This window comes from Leuciscus leuciscus (genome assembly GCF_965113295.1).
Source record: "Leuciscus leuciscus genome assembly, chromosome: 19".
Lineage (NCBI taxonomy): Eukaryota > Metazoa > Chordata > Actinopteri > Cypriniformes > Leuciscidae > Leuciscus > Leuciscus leuciscus.
The window spans coordinates 9,060,617-9,084,389 of NC_138743.1; the positions used below are offsets into that span (position 1 = coordinate 9,060,617).

A 23,773-nucleotide genomic window follows, 5' to 3' on the forward strand; every position below is an offset into this window, starting at 1 on the left:
AGGACTTTACAACTACTTGTAATGATGACTTTACGACTTTACAACTTTACAAATCAGTCCATCAGTCTATCCATCCATACATCCACCCTATCCATCTATCCATTCTATCTATCTATATCCATCCTTCCATCTATCTGTATATCCATCCATCAGTCAATCCATCTGTCCATCCATCCATCCTATCTATCCGTTCGTCTATCTATACACTCACCTAAAGGATTATTAGGAACACCTGTTCAATTTCTCATTAATGCAATTATCTAATCAACCAATCACATGGCAGTTGCTTCAATGCATTTAGGGGTGTGGTACTGGTCAAGACAATCTCCTGAACTCCAAACTGAATGTCAGAATGGGAAAGAAAGGTGATTTAAGCAATTTTGAGCATGGCATGGTTGTTGGTGCCAGACGGGCCGGTCTGAGTATTTCACAATCTGCTCAGTTACTGGGATTTTCATGCACAACCATTTCTAGGGTTTACAAAGAATGGTGTGAAAAGGGAAAAACATCCAGTATGCGGCAGTCCTGTGGGCGAAAATGCCTTGTTGATGCTAGAGGTCAGAGGAGAATGGGCCGACTGATTCAAGCTGATAGAAGAGCAACTTTGACTGAAATAACCACTCGTTACAACCGAGGTATGCAGCAAAGCATTTGTGAAGCCACACCACGCACAACCTTGAGGCGGATGGGCTACAACAGCAGAAAACCCCACCGGGTACCACTCATCACTCATCATTGAGACATTCAGATGGTAGAGTCAGAATTTGGCGTAAACAGAATGAGAACATGGATCCATCATGCCTTGTTACCACTGTGCAGGCTGGTGGTGGTGGTGTAATGGTGTGGGGGATGTTTTCTTGGCACACTTTAGGCCCCTTAGTACCAATTGGGCATCGTTTGAATGCCACGGCCTACCTGAGCATTGTTTCTGACCATGTCCATCCCTTTATGACCACCATGTACCCATCCTCTGATGGCTACTTCCAGCAGGATAATGCACCATGTCACAAAGCTCGAATCATTTCAAATTAGTTTCTTGAACATGACAATGAGTTCACTGTACTAAAATGGCCCCCACAGTCACCAGATCTCAACCCAATAGAGCATCTTTGGGATGTGGTGGAACGGGAGCTTCGTGCCCTGGATGTGCATCCCACAAATCTCCATCAACTGCAAGATGCTATCCTATCAATATGGGCCAACATTTCTAAAGAATGCTTTCAGCACCTTGTTGAATCAATGCCACGTAGAATTAAGGCAGTTCTGAAGGCGAAAGGGGGTCAAACACAGTATTAGTATGGTGTTCCTAATAATCCTTTAGGTGAGTGTATATCAATCCTTCCATCCATCCGTCTATCTGTATATCATCCATCCATCAGTCTATCCATCTGTCCATCATCTGTCTGTCTATCTATCTTAGGGTTAATATTAAGAAATGTGCATAAAGAAGTATGCCAAATAAAGTTTAATTATATTTATATCAGTAAGTCTCAACAAGCGATATAAATACAAATTGGTATCGTTTTTTTTTTTTCACTAGGGTATCTATCTGCTTATCAATAAATAACTAAATAACTAAAACTTCATAAAATTAAAACTATATATTTACTGTATACGGACTCATAATAGCAGTTCACTGAATGGGCCTTTCTGAGTAAATAAAGTTATCTATTTTTCCATTTAAAATGAGAGCAGCAAAGCCCAGTGCATGCAGCCTGCAGAGTGCACTCGAGCGGTTAGAGTAGTGAAGCCCATGCGCCGCACATGAGGATCACTGCACACATTCAATATTCATGAGGCTTAAATAGGTTGAAATTTAAAACTAGTTAGAGGACTCGGTTTGGGGGAAACTCAGCTGTCATAATAATTAATTGCACAGAGGACAGGACTGTCATTTAAACAGGTTATGTTTAATTAGCTGGCAGTGTATCTCTGCTCTTCAGGGACACCTGGAGATGGCAAGCTTAGGAAACGCTGAGAGATACAAGTTCTGACTGCTTCACACGAGACCCCATTCTGTTCAGTCACAGATTGACTGCTTCTCACACTAAAAATACTTTCACCAGGCAAATGTTCAAAACATCATTTAAAGGAATAGTTCACCTTAAAATCCTTTACTCAGTCATGTCATCAGAAAACCTGTATGAGTGATTTTCTTTTAAGGAACCCACCAGGAGATCTTTTGTACACAATGCAAGTGAACGGCAAAAATGACAAAAGAGAGAGAGAGAGAGAGACAAAAATAAACCATTAAAATAGCATAAAAGTAGTCCAAATGATCTGTGCAAAATATATCCAAGTCTTCTAAAGTCATCTGATAGCTATAAATATTCATCCACCAGTGTAGTAGTCATTCATACATTTTTCTTCTGGTTTTAGACATGAATCTCACTATATCATAATAAACTATTTGCCTATTAAATGTTTTTTTTTTTTTTTTTTTTTGAGATGTTCAAAACAGTTTTGAGGAATAGTTTGAAAAAATATATTTTGCAGTGCAAGTAAATCCCTCAAAAAATAAAGTTACTGTCTTTTATCCGATTTTCAAATATTGTTCCCCCTTTAAATCAAAGTTTGTAATATTGTCATTCATCTCAGAGCTGGTTGGTTTGATTCAAGGCTTAGAGCTCTTTATTAAAGAATTTCTTGAAATCTTTATGAACAAAATGAATAAGAAAAATGGAAGCAAGGCCGCTGAAAAAGAGTTGTGATTTATTAGCACACGGATTCCTTCCTCTGATTCCTCTGTTACATTCAACTTTCATCCAGCTCCGAGTTTATTTCCTTTCTCTGATACAAATGTTCAGTCTGAGTAAATAACATTTACAAAGCACTGTGAAAGCAGCAGCCATTTTCTTTGTTCTTCTTTCTATTATTTTTATTTAGGACATGTTCATTTCTGAACAAATGTACCATTTATTAAGTACCAAAAGAATCGCTAAGAGGATTCAATACCACTAGAGATGGGAATCATAAAGATTTGAACAATTTTGATTCTGAAGATCAGACTGAAATTTACTAATTTGTGCTTCAACATATTCTAACTTGGTACATCAGGGTCAGAAACCAAATAGACTGATGCCAACTAACGACATTTGGCATTTAATAATGGCTTAAATTTGTTTAAATCTCACATATGATTTCAGAATTTCTGGAATACAGCTCATCTGGACAACTTTTATGGTGTTATGGCGCTTGACAGCATCTGTCTGCATTCAAATAAAAAAAGCAGCAAATAGGGAAATTAATAAATGATAGAATCTTCCTTTTTGGGTGAACTATTTCTTTAAGATCAGTCCTTCATAGCCTTTGTCTGACAAACATGAATTATCAATTAAAAACACTTCCTCAGATATTTTGCATGAGGAATGTTGTCTTTGTTGAATTCTAATCTATGTTTCTCTTCTACTTTGACAATGATCAAAATGTCAGATCAACTCTGACAACAATATCTACAGTCAAAGAGTTCTCCTACAACCCTGCCAACTTAGGTATTCTCTGTGTGTGTATAAATATAGAAAGTTGGCAGGGTTGTAGGAGAACTCTTTGACTGTAGATATTGTTGTCAGAGTTGACCTAATTTAGGTGTACTTGAACAAGACAAGAGCACCAACAAATCCAGCTATTAAACAGCTTGCCTTGTGGTAAAAATAGTTCATCTGACTACCTGAATGCGCTCAGTGTTATCAATTCCGAATTATAATGAATAATTTAGATTCTGGAAATGTGTTTAATGACATGGAAAGGCCCTACACCATACAAAATACAAAACAATGTTATGAATTTGAGTCTCAAAGACATCCATATACACCTACTGTTCATATACGGTTGTCTTTGAGACTCAAATTCATAACATCGTTTTTATCATTTCAACTCTGTATCTGATATCACTGTCATTCTTAGTGCAAACAATGGAATCAGAGTGGCAATAATTCATCAAATGATACACAGATACTGACAATTTGAGTTTCCATGAATAACCTTTAACATCTATGGATTCTTTCCACTGCACAAAGGGCTCTTTATAAGTTCTTTAAAATGTTCTTCACACAAAAAAAAAAAAAAAAAGCTATTTTAAAAGGCAAAATATGTAAGATTTTTTTTATTGAAATATCCAAAAACCAAGAGAACAATGTATATTTTGATGACTTGTGTACTTACATTATCCCAAATGTGTCCAATATGAAAAATCAGCTATTTTTTAACCAGTGTGACAGCCTGTGTCATTGCGTCACCTGTAAATGACGTCATATCCGCGTCACCCTCGATTTCCGCTTTTACTTCCGTAGAAACCATGGAAACACCAAAAGACGCTTTAATATATTATGTGTTTTATTAGACAGGTGAGCAAGTGTTTGGACACCTTGATCAGGTTAGTCTTATTGTTTGAATCTTTTGTTTTCTAGATTTACTGCGAGTAAGGTTTTTTACCATGCTATTTTGTCAAGCGGCTAACATTTGCTTTATTTGTAGTAACAGTAATACAGAATTAACTGCATGCCATTTAGCAACACAAGCCATACAGCTTTTATTATTATGATATTCTGATATCGATCTAGCGTACTGCGGTGTGCAATCCCAGCCACCGAGGAACGCACAGAGTAACGTTAGTGTGATTGTTTCGACCAAGTAAAACACTGCTGTGTTACCCCACAATTTCAATTCGTCAAATAAACTGACCAGTATGGGTAGTAATTCAGCACTTGAGGCTATAAAATAAACATACACATAATAAGCATAATAAAAACAGCAATGTAAAATGTCCCAGGCTCTCTGCCCTGCCTGCTTCATACCATAGACACGTTAATTAAACTTGAAAAACAAGCTCATTAATGAACATTATTTCTGCCAGTCAGATTGCTTTCCATTGGCTGTGGAGGTGAAGACAACAACTCCCATGATTCATCAAGCTACATCTTTGTTATTGTTTTGAATGAGCGACCTCTAGCGGCAAAACTTATATACTGTTCCTTTAAGACCTGATCACTGAATGGTTCTTTGGGGAACCAAAAATTATTCTTTTATGATATCGCTGCAAAAACGTCCCTTTGGAACCTTTATTTTTTAAGAGTGTGGACATATGCACTGTGACCCTTCTCAGATCACAACATAAAACTTGTTTTAACAAGCATGTTTTGTGGCTAAAGGCATTTGCTTGTCTTATCTGAACTATCTTGACAGCGTCATCTGTTCTGCTCTCCGTTCTCGCTAGATATATTTCGAGATATCTTGTCTTACTCCCTTCCAGCATCTCTTCAGAAACACTGTCCTAATCTTCTCTTTGAGTCCACATCATAGTCTGGTGTCCTTTAGTTGGCATTTTAGCTGTTTCATAGAATCTGTCACCAAACAACCAGTCAAAACAGAGGTTACAGAACTTCCATCCCCCAAAATACACATGGGGCACTATTTTAAGGATCTAAGCGCATGGTCTAAAGCGCAGTGCACAAGTTCACTCAGTGCGTGTCCGAATCCACTTTTGCTAGTTTAACGATGGGTAAAATGGTCGTGGTCTAAAGGGTTATCCCGATTCTCTTAATCAGTAATGGGTGTGTTTTGGGATTTACGTGCGTTAAACCAATCAGAGTCTCATCTCCCATTCCCTTTAAATGCCAGTTGCACTCGCGCCATGGCGGATTCGCTATTTACATGACGGAATTTGATAGTGGAAAGACCGAAGCCGTCTCCAGAGCGCAAACGGATCTGCTCGTGCGCGAGGTAAAAGTGCGCAAGCAGACCATCTACGGGACACGCCGGATTCCACCATATCTTTATGTACACAATAATAATCTTTTACATTGTAATCCTTTTCATTTTAATATTTGGCATGTTTGTGTGCTACTGTGTATGCCTGTGTGTTTAATAAGCAGAATGTACGCGCGTTGTGGACTCGCCTATAGGTGCACATTACTAACGCGCTCTAAAAAAAAAAAAAAAGATTGTACCATTGACTTTAGACCAGGTTTCAGTTGGTCAATGACGCAGTCTATTTCTGTTGCCTTAAAATAGCAACACGCCAACAATGCGCCAGAACACACCTCGTTTTCAGACCAGCACGCCCATGGGCGCACAAATGCATTTGCTATTTAAACAACGTGGCGCAGGACGTGAAAATGATAACTGCGTCGGGCTGAAACTAGCAAAAAACACTTGCATCGCGCTTGCCGCTGTATTGCGCCGGGTGTAAGATATGGCCCATGCTGTATATTACATACAAACATCCACTCACAGGATCTGCAGGGCTTGGATCTTGTCCTTCAGCAGTTCCTGGGCCTTGTTGAAGTCCGACAGCATGTTCTGTGTTTCTCTGTGGTGGAGAGCGTTCAGCTCGGCCATCTCCCGCTCATGTTTCTTACACAGGTCCTGCTCATGAGCTCTGAGAACACACACATATACACACATGACACACTCTCAATGATCCTGCAAAACTCACTCTAACCCCACAGCGTTGCAGCTGCAGGCCTGAATTACAGAACTTTTATGCACAATAAAGCACAACAGGAAGGTTTTGGAAGTAAAAGTCTCAATCATTTTCTCCACAGAGATTTGAGATAAAAAAAAGAGTCTTTGTCTTAAAGAGTCTCATTATGAAAACTAGTAAAGACAACAATACATTATATTTTTAATTAAATACATTTGATTGTCACTGATTAGAAGTCTAAAATACATACTTTGAATTTGTACCATTGTTGCAGACTAGATTCAGATTCATAATAGTTTATTGTATGACTACATGATAAAAAAAACAACAAACAAAACTTTTCTTAATCTATAATTCTATATTTGCGTCTTGGTTTCCCGTAACATATCTAAAGATCCATAAAACAAGACACATTTACTGTTAAATACAAATGACATTTGCCTCTTGACATAAGTCTCTTAAAGGGATAGTTCACCCAAAAATGAAAATTCTGTCATCATTTACTCACCCTCAAGTTGTTTCAAACCTGTATGAATAGTATGAATTGACTTCCATGGTATTTTTTTTTTCCTACTATGGAAGTCATTGGGGTCTAGCAACTGTTTAGTTACCGACATTTTTCAAAATATCTTCTTTTGTGTTCAGCAGAAAAAAGAAATTCATACAGGTTTGAAACAACTTGAGGGTGAGTAAATTATGACAGAATTTTCATTTTTGGGTGAACTATCCCTTTAAGCTCACCAAGACTGTATTTATTTGATCAAAAATACAGTAAAACAGTTATATTGCAAATAATTCTAATATACTGATTTGGTGCTTTAAGAGATATTTCTTATTATTATGAGTGTTGCTTATAATGTTTTTGGGGAAACCGTGATACCGTGATTTTCTTTTTTAGAATTCTGATGAATTAATTAATCAATTGATGAGTACAAAAACAACAGCATTAACAGAAATATTCTGTAACATTATAAACGTCTTTACTGTCACTTTTGATCAATTTAATGCATCCTTGATGAATACAAGTATTAATACTGTGCTGTATATAACAATTTATATAAAGATATTAAGACTTCTTTTAGGAGAACATATCTTAAATTGCTTTTATTTTTCATAACCCATTCATATTTGTTCTTTTTTTGCCAGTGGGAAGAAAAATAAACTTAATTTAATATATATTCTTGTCTTAGACAGAAGTGTTTTTAAAGGATGTTTAAAACTGTTTGGAGGACTTGTTTGAGAAAATATATTTTGCAGTGTAATTCATTCCCTCAAAAGATAAAGTAAACTGTCTTTTATCCGATTTTCAAATATTTTTCCCCCTTTAAATCAAAGGTTGTAATATTGTCGTTCATCTCAGAGCTGGTCGGTCTGATTCAAGCGAGCTCTTTATTAAAGAAAACTGGAAGCAAGGCCGCTGAAAACGTGCACAGTCACGGTTGTGATTTATAAGCACACGGATCAATTCCTTTGATTCCTCTGTTATATTAAACTTTCATCCAGCTCAGAGTTTATTTCTCTGATACAAATGTTCAGTCTGAGTAAATAACATTTACAAAGCATTGTGAAAGCAGCAGCCATTTTCAAAAGACAACACACTTCCTGCTACATACATATTTATTTGTATTTAGGACATGCTCATTTTCCATATTGCAATTTCTTTGCTATAGAACTTTTTCCAAAACACATTCTCTACAATACAGTCACACACTCTGATGGCTTCACATAAAGAGCAATAAAGCAGGATCTCCTGTCGGTAAATGATACGCCTCTGGGAAACGGCGCTGCAATTTATTTGCCTCTTTTATCTCAGGACCTGGATATGTCAGTGTTACATAAATTAAAAGTGAAATGAGATCAGCACCCCGTCTTGCATTATGATGTGAGTTACTAAACAATAACATCATCTCAAAACAGCTGCTATGTATAATGAAATGCCTTTTTTACTTATTAACAAAAGAGTGAAATTTTAGTATCACCCCTTGAATAAAAATGGCTGTGATGAGTTCAGGTTTTCTAATCCACTTGATTTCTCTTTTTAAAAATCTGTGTTTTTTTCTTTTTAAACAACTACAAAAGACTAAATACCATCAAAAAGAGCCTGACAACAACAAAAGAACTGTGAGTAAAATGACAGACAAATCCTGACTTTCTAGTCGAGAGCCTGGTGTGCTTTTTTTCTTTCATTCTGGCTGAAAAAAAGAAAAGAATTTCCCTCTCTTTCATCATCACCAATGACTCTTGTCACATACAACCAAAGGAGAATGTAACATTAGTTGTTTAAAGATTGCCAATGGTCTCCACTCTTAAAAATAAAGGTTCCACATTTATTTATTTATTTGTTTATTTATTTATTTTGCAGCAATGCCATAGAATAACCATTTTTTGGTTACCTAAAGAACCTTTCAGAGAACAGTTCTTAAAAAGAACCATTTTAGCAATCTAAAGAATTTTTTTCCCCACTATAAAGAACCTTTAGTGGAACGGAAAGGCTCCATTAATATTAATGGTTCTTCATGGAACCTTAGATGCCAATAAAGAACCTTTATTTTTAAAGACCCTGTGGTGAAAATCAAGTTTTTAATGTTGTTTATATGTCTATGTGGTGTTTTTAATATGCTTTAAGACAAACCATGTGCAAATTCAGAAGTCAACACCATTGCTGAGTATTTTCTCCTTAAAACTGAACCAAAGACAGTCTCAAATACACGGTTTGAAACCGCTGGTGTTTCTGACGTCACAAACCAGAGATGAGCACTCGAGTTAGAGACTCGGACTCAAGTCGCACTCGAGTCACATTTTAATAGACTTCAGACTTGACTCGGACTCGACCAAAATACTCGTGAATATTTTAAAAACGTCTTTAATCCTTAACTACTGATATAATAAAAAAAAAAATGTGTGTGTTTTATTTGAATGGCTTTATAATATCTGCGTCACATATATTTCCCTACGTGTCGCGGTAGTTCGGACTTCGGACCTTTGTCATAGAATTTGATTACGTATGTCCGTATATTGCGCGTAAACTCCGAAATGTCATAACTAATGTCCCATGAAACATGACGGGAGAAACCGTGCCAAATGTTCTTTCATTTGGGTTTATCAGCATGTCAAATTGGCTAGATGCAAAGAATGTGGGAAAACAATTAAAGAACCTTTAATGACAACATCAAATTTTATGAAAAATCGCATCCACAAAGGTTAGTCACATTATACTATGGTGTATCTGCATGGCTCCTTTGGATTGTAAACCTGTTAAACATTAACAAATAAAATCTAGCCTTTAAACCTATAGCACTATGTTTTACTTTTATTGGTTCGAAGTATATGCAGCTTTTCTCTCTCTTAATGTGTATGTCTATGAGAGAGAGGAGAGAGAAGGATGTTAATCCATTTATTACTTTAAGCGCATATCTTAACATATCGCAATCAGCATGCGTACAGTTTTCTATTGACATAAACTTTCCGAGGTTTGATATTTTCAGATAATGACTGTCGTCAATAATAACGCCGGTGTATAACAAACTACTGTATAACAAACCGCGACTGGCGCCATCTTGTGTCCACTTAGCGATTGTATTGAAAAAAACTAGCCTACTTGTCTTGTTGCCAGGATGATTGTTTTATACATTGTAATGGATTATAAAGTAACAAGCTGGATTTACATTATCCCTTAAATCTTAAGACCTTTATTACAAACAAAACAGATAATGAAAAGATCTTATATTTTGTCTATATAATGCAAATAATAGGATTTTGAGTTTGAGAAAATATTTTTTTTGTAAGGCCTGAAATGACTCGAGACTCGACTTGGACTCGTGACAAAAGACTCCAGACTTGACTCAGACTCCAGATGAAAGACTTGTGAACATCTCTGTCACAAACTACCAAGTAACCAATCAGGTCAACGTGTGATCGTAAACGAGTGGATCTTTGAGCTGGTGTGAGTGAGTGGAGGCGGGGCTCATTTGCATATTCATGGAAACGCGTATACTAAATGAGGCAAGGGTGTAGAGTTACATTCAAGCTATTTTAAGGCATGAATATTTTTTTTCCAAGTCATTTTGGTGACCAAAGATGAGTTTTAAGGGATAAAATGATTGACTACAGGGGGACTTTAAGAGTGAAGGACGACCCCATGCATAGAGACGTGAGGTGAAATGTACTCACAGGGCCGCGGGAAGAGGTTTTAGGTTGGGGGTGCTGATTTTTTTTTTTTTTTGGGGGGGGGGGTTCCTCAAAAAACGCGCACACACTCAAACCTGACTGCACATCACATTTTTGACTTTATTGATTCTGCTTTTATTCCGGAGTCCCTTTTATTTTATTGCTCCGGAGTCGCATATCAGTCACAAAATGCGCCACGGGGAAGAAAAAAACATCTATAGCCTAAATCGCACTGGACTAAGTCGCATTTTTTTAGAAATTTATTTCACAAAAAAAAAAAAAAAAAATGTTACAGACAGTTCTCCTTTAGGGACGTGAGCGCTCAAAGCGGCACTAAAATAATGTTTTAAAACTTTCACAGAGACCTCAAACTGAAAGCACAAAGCCTGTCTTTAAATTTAATTTCGTTTTGTATTAATTGTATCTTAATTTTAATCGATGTTTCATCAACAAATTGTCTGGATTTAATAAGAAGTAGCCTAAATATAGGCTATTAGAAAATAAATAATCAGGATACGGAGGCGCTGGCGAACCTGGAGCTCGTCTCATAAATGAAACTCAGCGTAGGCCTATAAGGTAGCCTATTGCCTCACAGACCTGAGACATATAGATAGCTTGAAATGTCTACTTTTAAGCAGAACAATTCAAAACGAAAGAAAACAGACTGCGCTGCTTATGTAATTCGTATGAAATGTGCATTTCTCTCTGGCGCTGCGAAGATCGCGAGTCGTCAACTTCATCTGTCTAGCCGACACTGACATAAAAAATAACTGTTTTATTAGTAAACAATTAAAATGTATCCTGCTATATTTTACATATTTGCCTTTTCCTTACAAAACACTGACAGTGGGGTTTTTGACGTTTTTTGTTTTTTTTGAGCAGCTGCGGACAAATTCTTTCGACACACACACACATACACAATATTAACACTCTGCGCTTATGTTTTAAAAAGATAATTTAACATATAAATAACAATTTTTAAATAGCCCACTTAAAGTGTTTAATACAAATAAATGACTAAATGCTAAAAATGTTTACATTTTAATGAACAAACATATGCGTTGCATTTACAATTCTGTGAAAACAGGGGGTGCTGCAGCACCCCCAGCACCCCCACTTCCCGCGGCCCTGTGTACTCATCCCTAATCAAAGACTCACCTGATCTGCTGATTGGCCTCGCTACGGATCTTCAAAACCTCTTTGCCCTTGAGTTCCAGCTCCTTGGTCAAAGTGCTGATGTTCTCGTTCAGGGTGTGGATCTCGTGGTCCAGATCCGCAATGTGCTTCTTCCTGCGACTGACCTCATCCTGCAGATCTGAGATGCGACTCAGTAGCTCTCGTTCCTGAAAAACACGAGCATTCAAGGTCAACCGAGGCCACGATAAAAGCGCTGAGAATGCCATGATGTGTTATGTTATGTAAGAGTGTGGATTGTGTGAAGGCCTCATCTGTGGTGAAGGCTCTTCCAGAAACATCTGAATTCAGACACACATGCGGTTCCCGCGGATGCTATTTTCACTTTGCACTTGAGACTATGTGGGGATCTAATATTGATGGCACCTCTCTCTGTTTCTCCTTCCTTATCCAAGACATGAATAGTTTTGTTATGAATAAATAAAAAGATGGGAGCCACCAGCAGATCTACAGCATTGCATGGAGGTTTTAGCAGTACAGTTTCATCTCTTGAGGGATGTCAGAAGCTAATGGGCCTTGAGTTCTGAAGTTACTGAAAAACAACTTTCGTCAGCTAAGTATTTAGTTACTTTTTTTTTTTTATGGCAAAAATATAATGTTTCTGGTGACATGCTCTGTAAGAATTGAGTAATCTGTTTTAAAATGAGTGAGCAAACTCTTGCAGAAATACATCTCAGAGCACTGAGAAGATTTATGACTTTGAATAAGACACTGAATATAACAAAATACCACCAGTCTTAGCACTCATCATTTCACAGTAAGAAAACAAACAAACAAACATACATAAAAGACAATTTCTCAGAGTTTTTTTTATTTATTTTGTAAAGTTTTTTTCAAAGTGTGAGTTTAATTCCACATTACCATTTTTTGCCTTCTCTCTGACCTTTACAATTAAACACAGGGTGTTTTGTTACTTACTGTTAAAGGTATAGCGGAGGATGTTTTACTTCCTGGTGGGTAACCTATACTATTGGTCCTCCTAATTGTCAATCATTCTGGTGAATCAATCAAACTTTTCAAAAAGTGGAGAGGGCGGGTCTTATCTAAAATTTGGAAAGATCCTCCGCTATACCTTTAAGGTTTCCATATGCAAATGAAATACAGTATGTTATGATTGGCTAAACATTCTGTAAGCAAAATGACTAATATATTCAACCTGATTTTACAGAATACTAAAAAGGTATTTTCCACGATATGGCATTCATTATAAGAAATTGTTTTTGATTGCACCAACAAACCGAGGCACTTTCCACATACATGCATGAACCTAACTTTATATACACCACTTTCCAAAAATAGGGTCAAAATCCATTGTAAAGAGATAGTTCACCCAAAATGTAAAATTTTGTCATCATTTACTCACCCTCAAGTTGTTCCAAACATGTATGTGCCAGTTTATTTCTTCTGTTAAACACAAAATAAAATATTTTAAATAATGTTGGTAATCAAACAGTTGACGGTAGCCATTGACTTTCATAGTACGGAGAATATACTGGAACTCAATAGCTACCGTCAACTGTCTGGTTTCCTGGTTTTCCATTCTTTAAAATATCTTCTTTTGTGTTCAACAGAAAAAAAAAAAAACTCATACAGGTTTGGAACCACATAAGGGTGAGTAAATGATGACAAATTTTAATTTTTGGGTTAACTATCCATTTAGGATAAAGACATTTGCATTTAAAACTAGCTATATGTTCTGTTAGATAACAAATTATCAAACTTATTTAATAGTTATCACTTCACAAAACATCACATCTGTGACTCTAATGCTTTTTAAATTAAGCAATTTTAAAGCAATGTTACAAAGTGTACTGTATGCATAGAGATTGCAACATAGGCAATCTCTACACTGTAATGTTGAGACACAGCCGTATACGTCAGACTCCAGTACAACCCGGGTTAGATTAATTAGATGCTGCTTGTCTCAGGCAATTTTCCACTCCACTGACACTTTGACTTTTAAATGTCTCGTTCACAGGAAGTAGAAGAAATCGTCCTGGATAATACAACTGAGCCAATTTCCGCTTTAATGTGGTTAATGGCTCTTGCTTAATCAAATTACAATCTGCTCATCCAACTTTGAATGTCTGTAAATATCATTTCACACAACAATTAGCCTAGCTTACTAACGGTATCAGTGTGTGTGGCAAAGAAAACCTGTGGCCCAGAGGGGCTTCCTTCCGGGGCCAAATTATATGATAAAGGATGCCAATGTCAGCAGAAAATGTAATAAACGGTAAACATTTGTGTGTATCCCCGGCGTAAAAATTATTTCTAACGTATACTCACTTACATACTTACAAATATATCACAACCATTCCAGATGACCGTGAAATACCCTGAAAGAGCATTTCTTGATATCTCCAAACCACAACAGATGGTTCATCTAGAGAATGAAGCATAAAACAGCACGTACACTTCTAAGAAAATCTGTCCAAATAGTAAAACTCTTGAGTCTTTGCCAAGCTCTGTTTCTCTCGCTCTGCCCATGTCTCCCTCAGCAATGATATTATGCTTCAGAGCAGTCTAATAACCATAAATTCACAGACAAAAAAAGTGCATTGTACATACTTGGCATTCTCTCATCAGATTCATGAGGTAGTCTTACAATGAACGTTAAGATCTGGACAGTCTGGCCCCTAAAAGAAAGAAGATACTGAGCCCTGCTGTACACCAACAGCAAACATTTGCTCTTTCTGCTGTCATTGTATTAGCTAAGTCTCTAACAATCTCTGAACTATAACCAGGGGTGCGCATAACTGGTGCGCAGATGCGCATGCGTGGTAAAAAATAAACGATGCACAGCAGAAAATGTGGAGGGAAGCGCTTTAGAGTGCCAACATTTTGGGGGACAAGGACACGTTTACTTACTGGAGTAGGATATTTCTCCATTTCTGGTAAGATGGCTATCATGATGATAAGTGGGTTCATTAATTATTAGTTGTTAATACGGGTGCAACAGATCACAGTTGTCATAGTTGAGAAAGAAACCGGATGTGTGTCAGTATATTCGGTCCGTGCATTCGGTCTTAGTGACAGCAGCCTAATATTCCTGCTGTTGTCTGTGTCATTAATGTTAATAAAAAAATAAAAAATACAGCCTTAACAAAGATGAACCTATATTTAATTTCTACTGTGAACAAATAGTGTTAGTGAGGAGAGTAGAGAGGAGGAAAGTGATGGCGACAGCTTGTCGGATAAGTGTGCCGTGTAAAGTTTGAGTACCAAGCAACATCTCCATGTGCTCCCTTGAGAACCACATCAAAAAAGTTATGTGCACCCCTGACTATAACACTCATGTGCTGAGGCTCAGGTGTGTGTTGGGGAAAAACCAGGCCGTCTTTATGTGTGACGTTAATGTGCTGGAGCAGAGCTGTCAGGGGGTCTGCCTGTGACATTTCCATTTACACTAACTCAAGCCTGGGACTCCAGCAGACCACAGGAGCAGCGCCTGGAGAACACAGCGGCCCGGTTCTCCTCGTGCTCATGCTCTCAGACCGATACTCTCTCTCACTTTCTCTCACACTCGACTTGAGGGTAGACTCTTTTCAACTGGGCCACGTAGCAACCATCCAGACACCTTATCGATGCCCTGACAACGAAATTTGCACAGTCGGGTACCAAAAACTCCGTCTTAAGGACCAAGAACAAAAACTATAAAGAGAACTATACTGGCATCCACACCAGAGGACGATACAGTTCTGTTTATTCTGAGCACAAGCTGCAGTTTAGCCGTCTGCTGCTTTAAATGCTCGAGCTCCAAGAGCAGAATGGATTCTGATTGGCTGTCAATGTTTTTATCGTTCATCAGCTGGAAAAAATCTTTTTGAAAGTGATTCCAATGATATTGTTTCTCTGTTCTCTATTCTGCTCTAATATAAGCAACAAAATCAAAATGTAAATTACATAATTATATGCTTTGTCATTATGGTAACAACCTGCTTTTGTAATGCTAAAATTTAGATTATCTTTTATTCTTAAATGGCAAATTTGCCTGGACTGAGGTCGAAACGCATGGATAAAGGCAGGGTATTGTTGCATAATCTGACTGCATATGAAACCAGCTTTATCTGAATAATTGATTGTAGATTTTGAACACACATAATCGCAGTGTTTGAAGAGTGCAAGGAAGAACACCGTGTTCAACAGCGGCCAGAGCATCAGGTCAAAATTTACCTCGAAGCTCTCTAAACCTCTCTTGAAAGACCCTCAGAAAATGTCACACCTGTCATGACAGAGCTAAACCTGGACGAACAGTCATCTGACATCAGCAGGTGTACCTTTTCCTAAAGAGACGTGGCTTTAAAAGTCCAGTGCTCATTCAATCGTACAGAAAGAGCTCTTTCAGCTCTTATCCCTGAAGTTGAAAGGGTATAATTTGCGAGGGCTGAAGTTAACATCTTTAACCTTTTCCATCAAAGACAGAGGCACCTATAAATGTCTCCCTGGAGGAGTACTTCAACGTGCATGATAAGCATCATTAATGTTGGCCAAAGCCAAGAGGCATGCAGACAGTTGAGAGGAGGCTGATTAGCAGGTGTCTGGGAGGATGCGTGGAGTTGTGCTCTCCTGGGCATAGAACCCCCAAAAAAGCCCTGAGAGAGGCTGGATTTCAGTGTTATGCTGATCAAAAGCTTCTCGACCGAGGGGGAACAGCACGGGTCATATTAGAGAGACGGGGTGGGGGAGGGGGCTGGTTGATAAGAGCTCATGGTGGCGCAAGTTAGTAGCGTTATTCAACCACTCACATGATTGAATTAGAGAAGAGTTATTTATGAGTTATGTAAGAGACACCTTTATCTAGTAACCTGTTTCAATCTAAAACACTCATATTGTGGAACATAAAAAGTCACAATTATATTAACTATATATAATTATATAGTTATAATATCATAATTAGATAATAGGTCACTTTTGGAGATAACATTTCAATTATGAGAAATATTAAGTTAAATTGTGAGAGAAAAATATCACATTATTGTAAAACATTATTATCACTTCATGAGATTAAAAACTATTATGAGAATAATACACAAAACAGTGCGATATTAAGTCACTCTAGGTAAAAAAAAAGTCATAATTTTGAGAAAAAATTAATAATTAATAACAATAAATATATACAATATAATAAACAATAAATAATTGTTTAATATTAAGTCACACTGGAAGATATAAAGTCATACTGTGAGATATTAAATCAATTCATGCCATATAAATTTGAATTCACATAAAATAAAGTTGCAATTGTGAGACAATTATTGACAGTTATGCATAGTAACCTTACCTTTTTATTTTATTATTACTTTACTTTCTTTAGGTGGAAACAGACTTCTATTCAAAATTACTTTTAGTGCATTTTTAGTCAATGACAGTTCTAATAGAGCAAATGATGTTAAGTGCCTTGTAATCTAAAAACTATTGATTACTGTCAATTAATTAAAAGTTGTAATCAAATGAATTACATGGAATTTGATTAATTAAATAAATTGCAAATAATAATACAAATAAAAAAAACTCAAATGAAGATAATTCAAATACGCCCCATTATTGTGCCAGGCAAAAGCAATCAATAGTCAGAGATGTCTGCCTAAGTGCCTTGCCGGGGAGCGTTTGATTCCTCTTTCTCTCATTCCTCATACACGCATGTTTATTACTGAGTGCAAATCAGCGCTGTCAAAAAAGTGGTGACCCGTGTAAGAGAGCGTTAATGGTTATCCATCGGCCAAGAGATTCACGCTGTAGAAGCCCTGAGCAGCACAGGCTTTAATAAATACTGTGTCTTGTGAACGCAGGCACTCGTTCAGAGGAACCAGACCCCTGGGAGCCGTTGGGCCACTTGCAGAGCTGCCAAAAGACCATGCGGATGAAACGATTAGGTTTGTACTATTCACCTTTAATGCATATGAACAAAACTATTTATAATGCTGCCATAAAGCATGAGAGCTCCCACACCACGCACTAGGTATATATGACCTTGGTGCTCACTGTAAGTTTCAGAATCGAGTTATGAAACTCGAATGTTAATGGTCAGGGGTTAAAACTGATCTCAAGCCAGTAGCTGAACACACAAGAGTCTGCTAGGAGACAATGAGGTGTGAAGTAGCCGTCCCGATCGCTATCGTGGTAAAACTCAATTCTTTGTATTGTGGTTTTGGCCAGCTAATCTTACACAGCTCATTAAACCAGGCATGGAAACTGGACTCTCACTGGGAAACAATTAACAATAAGAAAAAAATGGAGAAAGTGTTTGGGAGAAGAGAATTTCTGCTATGCAGTATGAGCAAAGTGATTCTTGAAAACCCCCACAGACTCTCTGTTACCAACTTCAAACTTTTAACACCCGTCAATATGCTGAACGTGTTTGCCATTTCTTATTGAACATAAACCCCCCCAAAAAACATTTAAAATAGAAATGTACATCCTTTAAAAAAGGAGGTAAATGATTTATGCCATGATATGGCAATGACAACTCAAGATAGTCTGACGGCAGTAATCAATCAATCAATCAATCAATCAATCAATCAATCAATCAATCTATCTATCTATCTATCTATCTATCTATCTATCTATCTATCTATCTATCTATCTATCTATCTATCTATCTATCTATCTATCTATCTATCTATCTATGCATCTATCTATCTATCTATGCTATGGTATCTATCTATCTATCTATCTATCTATCTATCTATGCTATGGTATCTATCTATCTATCTATGCTATGGTATCTATCTATCTATCTATCTATCTATCTATCTATCTATCTATCTATCTATCTATCTATCTATCCATCTATCCATCCATCCATCTATCTATCTATCTATCTATCTATCTATCTATCTATCTATCTATCTATCTATCTATCTATCTATCTATCTATCTATCTATCTATCTATCTATCTATCTATCTATCTATGCTATTCACTGGTGCATCAAAATAAAACATAAAAAAATAAAAAAAATTTTTAAAAATAAAATAAAATACTTTTGTGTGACTGAAAGTCAATAAAATAAAATAGTCTGGTTAAACCATTTAACCAGTTTATTTAGATGCAATCACATCCAGTACATAATTTAAAAGAACTGACAAAGCAATGTTTACACCTTATGTTGAATGATTTCAACTAGAAAACATAAACCCATGTTTCTCACGGCCCTTTCATGACACATCTGCCTCTGCTGTCATAACTAGTGGGATCAGCAGGAGTCTTGGGGGAAGGTTAAGCATTTTTTCCCCAGCCTTATGATGTCAGGGATGTTACTGAGTGTACGTGAGGGCATTACAGAAACATGAACACAACAAAGTCAACTGTGTCCCTGAGACCACTGCACAGTTTGATTGTAGATGCACATGAAACAATTCTAATCTCACAAGACACAAATATTCACTGTTTGACCCAAGAAACGTGCATCTGTGTTTTCCATGTACGCTCATTTGTTATTCCTGGATGATGTATGAAGCACTGTGGCTAAAAACGCTTAGTGAATGCTTAGCAAAAATAGATTCCTTCCCGACGGCAGCAGTGCAGAGTTTGTTCCAACTCCTGAGAGAGCTCAACAGCTCTGATGCGGTTTTATCTGAGTTTGCAGCCTCTCTTTAGCAAAGATCACACTGAATTTGCCCTTTGACCTCTGTTATTGTCTGAGGGACATTAGGCAAGTTCTCACGATACAGATTTGAGCCCCAGGAGCAGGAGAATTAAACCGGTTGTAGTAGATCTCCAAAACAAAACTAGGAACCTTTAAAATCGCTTAATAGGGGTACTAAGCGATTTTAAAGGTTCCTAGTTTTACTACAACAGGTTTACATGTATCCGAGGTCAAAAAACACTTACATTTTCTTATAATATACATTGCACATCACCTCATTTATCAAAGAATCTGAAAATGGTTAGTTCGAAGATTCAGTCTCTCTAAACCCCTCCTTTCTGCGAGCCTACTCTGCTCTGATTGGTCAGATGGCCCAGTCTGTTGTTATGGATCTACCGCTTACAGCGCGTGCCGGAAACGAAACGGCCATTACCATATCTGAATTTCAGCTCTGAAGGATTCCTTAGCGCTTGATACACAGTGATACGAACAGTAACAATGGCATCGATTTTACTGTATCAATTCGAGCCGAGTCTTCATCCTTTGGAAGTGCATGCAAAGTGGACTTGTTTTCGCACCGCAAACTCTTCCAGGCCTCAGCTACAATTACAGTGTTATATTCGAAAATATTCGAAAAGCATAATTAGAGTTCATATGGTGCTCCTAAAATAAAGGCCTGGGTTCCAAAATTTGAATATTGCATAAACATTTGCAAATAAAGCACAATATCCATCCAATGTGTTCCAACAAAATCGTCACTTCCTGGGAAATTGGCACAAAATATATGTCATCATAAGAATGGAAGTTGGTGCAATTGGGGATGCCACTGAGGCTATTTTTATCTTCCATCATAAAGTCATTATACTAAATCATTTTGATGACAGACTTTGGCCTAGGCATTTCAGAACGACCAAACCAACATCTGAGATGCTGTGCGATGTGATTGGTCCGCTGGTTAGTCCAGTTATCCAATCAAATCCTCGATTGAGGCAAAATCAAGAGTTTTTTGTTGCAAATTTTTTTAGAACTTGCGTATCTTGGCGTTTCCATCGAGCGTTTAAAAAATTTCCTAAATGTGCATAAAAAAGGTGGATGGAAACATAGCTACTGTCATGCTCACAAAATTCACCTGGGGGCACATTGAATTAAACGTGAAATTATTATGTAAAAAGAATGAAATAGTACCTTTTTTTTTTTTGGTAAAACTATTTTTTGTTGTCTTTGGCATTTACTCGAATCATGGGCCATCACAGAGATGCAAAAGCACATTGCAGTTTGATTCTGTGTGTATGTGTGTTTCATGGACACGTTTTCCCATGAGGCCTGCATTTAAGACTCAAGCTGCACAACCTATCAGTTGCTTGGCCAACAATTCTGTCAGCGTTTCTTTTGTTTAACTGTCCTCTTATACATGAAGCCAGATGACAAGAGGATTTATCAAGGCCCTTTTCTTTCATAGCAGCCAATAGTTGGCAGAACACTATTGATTTGTCCTTTCTTGGAAAGGCATTCACTTGCTGAACTTACTGTTAGTCACTGTCTCCATTAGGAAACAATAGGACTGTAGGAGACGGTGGGAGAATGATGGGAATACCCTGACAGGGAAGCTAGGACACAGTCTACATCGAAATGAATGAAAACTAGCAATACTTAATAAGAATAAGAATAATTACTTTAAAAAAGCTTTAAAATGTGAAGAAACTTTAAAATGTGTATAATGCGAAAAAACTAAATACGATTATAAAAAAGACTTATGTATTGAACTACTGTTCAAAAGTACGATTTAAAAAAAAGAAATGAATCATTAATTTTTAAAAAGAAATTAATCATTAATCTTAAATGCCCCCATTTTTTTTAACAGGAGAGTATACTTTAGTGAAGTTAAAGTATATTTTTATGTATACTTTATGTAGTAAGTATACTAATACCAATGTACTTGAAGTATACTTGTAAGTGTAATGTTTCAATACTACTTGGGACAAAATTGGCCCACTTTTTAGTAAACTTTCAGTGTAACAGTAGTAAACTGAGTATACAACTAAGTTTTTCATTTGTACTGCAACTATACTACAATACTATAATAAAATACTTTTAGCACATTTTTTTGTTTATGAAACTTTGAAGTGCACTGTCAGTAAACTATTAGTAGTTTTATACTGCAATTATACTTGTAAGTTTTCATTAAGTGAACATAACATCATTATTCTAGCTTCCTGCATCCTTTTTTTTAATCAAAGCTTGAAGGTGCTTTAAGTTTAATAGTTTAATAAAAAAAAAAAGCATCATTTTAAACAAAAAGCTGAGAAAAACACATTTTTTGTCAAAGACTACTTCCGGATCGGGTTTAGAACGATGATCAAAACATAGATGAAGTAGATGGAGTTCATAAACACCCCCAAAGCTTCAGTTGTTAACCCTTCCTGGGTCGACATTTCATTCAGTAACGTTAGGCAGTTTTGATTTATATGCTGTTTAAAGTTTGATTGATCACGTTATTTAATTTACATTTGCGCAAGCAATGCTTCTTTTTCTGCTTCTTCTTCACCTGTGTTTTGATCCAGAGATTCAGTACTATTTCAGAAGATGCATAGCGACCCCTTACCGTGTAACAGTGAAATCATGGATTGCCAGAAAATTCTGTCAATGGCGGGGTAAGAGATTTCAAGGAAATTACATTACCAGTGGACTAGTCTACACAAAAATTCAGATACTCAGAATAAGGGAAATATCTGTTTTCTTTATAAATCACTATTTTCAAAAAATTTGAGTTTATAAGACGGCATGTAAAACTATGTGAAAAAAGTTTTTAATAGACATTACACAAAACTACAAGCCAAGTATACTTAGAATACTCAATTATACTTTTAAGCTTATCTCAATCAAAAGATTGAGTACAAGTATAAACCAAATATGCTTTGCTGTCAGTGTAAGTCAAGTATACTTAAGTGCAATTTTAAGTATATTTCTGAGAAGTACATTAAAAGTAGACTGAAAGTATACTTTCTTATTTTTAGTTTAAAAGAAGTAGAGAGGATGGGGGCATTTGACCTAAATGTAAAACAACCAAATCAAGCTTTTATGTGACATTTATGGGCATGTAAATCTAAAATGGATGACACCGCAATAATAAACCGAGTGCAAAAAAATATCAACGTAAACTTATATGAAATATAATAACCCTGCTGTGGTGGAGGTTTACCTGTACTCTGCTCTGCTCCAAAGCTTTCTCCAGTTCCTGTTTGGCAGCCGCTGTTTCCTGTTGATGGGTCTGACGCATGTGTTCAATGGCTGATGCGTGGAGATGGTTCAGCTCGGAACGCAGTGATGCTGAGAGGAGAACAAGAGAGAGAGAGAGACACAGGGAATGAAAAACAAGACTATTCCAGGGAGATGAACTGCTGTCTGGAGCTGAATTAAACATCATTCATCTCCAACTTTCCCTAAAGCACAGGTGGAAATGGAAGTGACACTAATTCCCCCACCTGCAATTTCCTTTCTGCACTCTCTCATTACGCTGCTTTCCAGTTTCTTCCAATTATACCGTATTTCAACGAGATTGAGCTATAATTAGAGCTGTAGATCTCTTCAGGACTCAGATTTTATATTGGACATCTAGTTCCAACACTGCTTAGTCTACAAAGCAAATACAAATGTACTTTAAATCAAACAATTATTAACATTACCAACAAAATGCTAAATTATGAACATACATTGCACAGGGTGAATAAGGAAACCATTTTGATTTCTAATTGTCTCTTGATTCTGCAGCCAAAAAGTCTTCTGACAAAATGATGCAAAAATAAAATATTTACTCAATTATTTATTATTTTAGCTTTAGTTTTCCCAGCTTCCAGAAACTCAATCATGATAGATATAAGGCATATTTTTGTGAGTTTTTGAGCTGATTGCAAGATGAGCATAAATTGAAGCAACTTTAATACAGTTTAATTTAATAAATTAAATTTTAATTTTGAACTTTGGAAATCACGCAATGTTGGACCTTATCATATTTCCAGATTTGCCATTTGAGTTGGTCACAGAAAACCTTTAACATATTTTTAATTTCCTAAAATTTTAGACAAGCCAAGTCTCCCAAAATGTATTTTCTTTTGGTCTATCGGACTCAAATCAGTTTAGTTATTCGTAGCTTGAACAGCAAAAAAATTAAATAAAAGAATAAAGTGAGAACAAAAAAACACCTTAAACTATCCAATGTTGCTGTTCTTTATAAACAGTTTTTTTTAAATAATACTTCTCTTGTGAAAATGTAAGTGAACAATTTACATGCTTTGTGAGAAAGAGTTGTATAATGAAAAAAGAATACGTTGACATATTGATTCAACCTGATCACATTTTGATGCCAGCTTAGTAAAGTCTAAACAGGCATTTCAGTTTGAATTT

General features: G+C 36.6%; 1 protein-coding gene across 4 annotated transcripts in view; it reads right to left on the minus strand.

Annotated features, from left to right (window-relative positions):
• The window catches only part of fam184ab (family with sequence similarity 184 member Ab), a 134,940-nt gene that overhangs the window by 12,627 nt on the left and 98,540 nt on the right, over window positions 1-23,773 (minus strand). For all 4 annotated transcript variants that reach the window (XM_082148186.1, XM_082148185.1, XM_082148188.1 and 1 more), the window contains exons 13-15: window positions 22,572-22,699; window positions 11,747-11,931; window positions 6,230-6,376 (exon numbers count right to left, since the gene is read on the minus strand). In XM_082148186.1, the coding sequence (XP_082004312.1) occupies window positions 6,230-6,376; window positions 11,747-11,931; window positions 22,572-22,699 (460 nt within the window). The remainder of the gene's footprint in view (window positions 1-6,229; window positions 6,377-11,746; window positions 11,932-22,571; window positions 22,700-23,773) is intronic.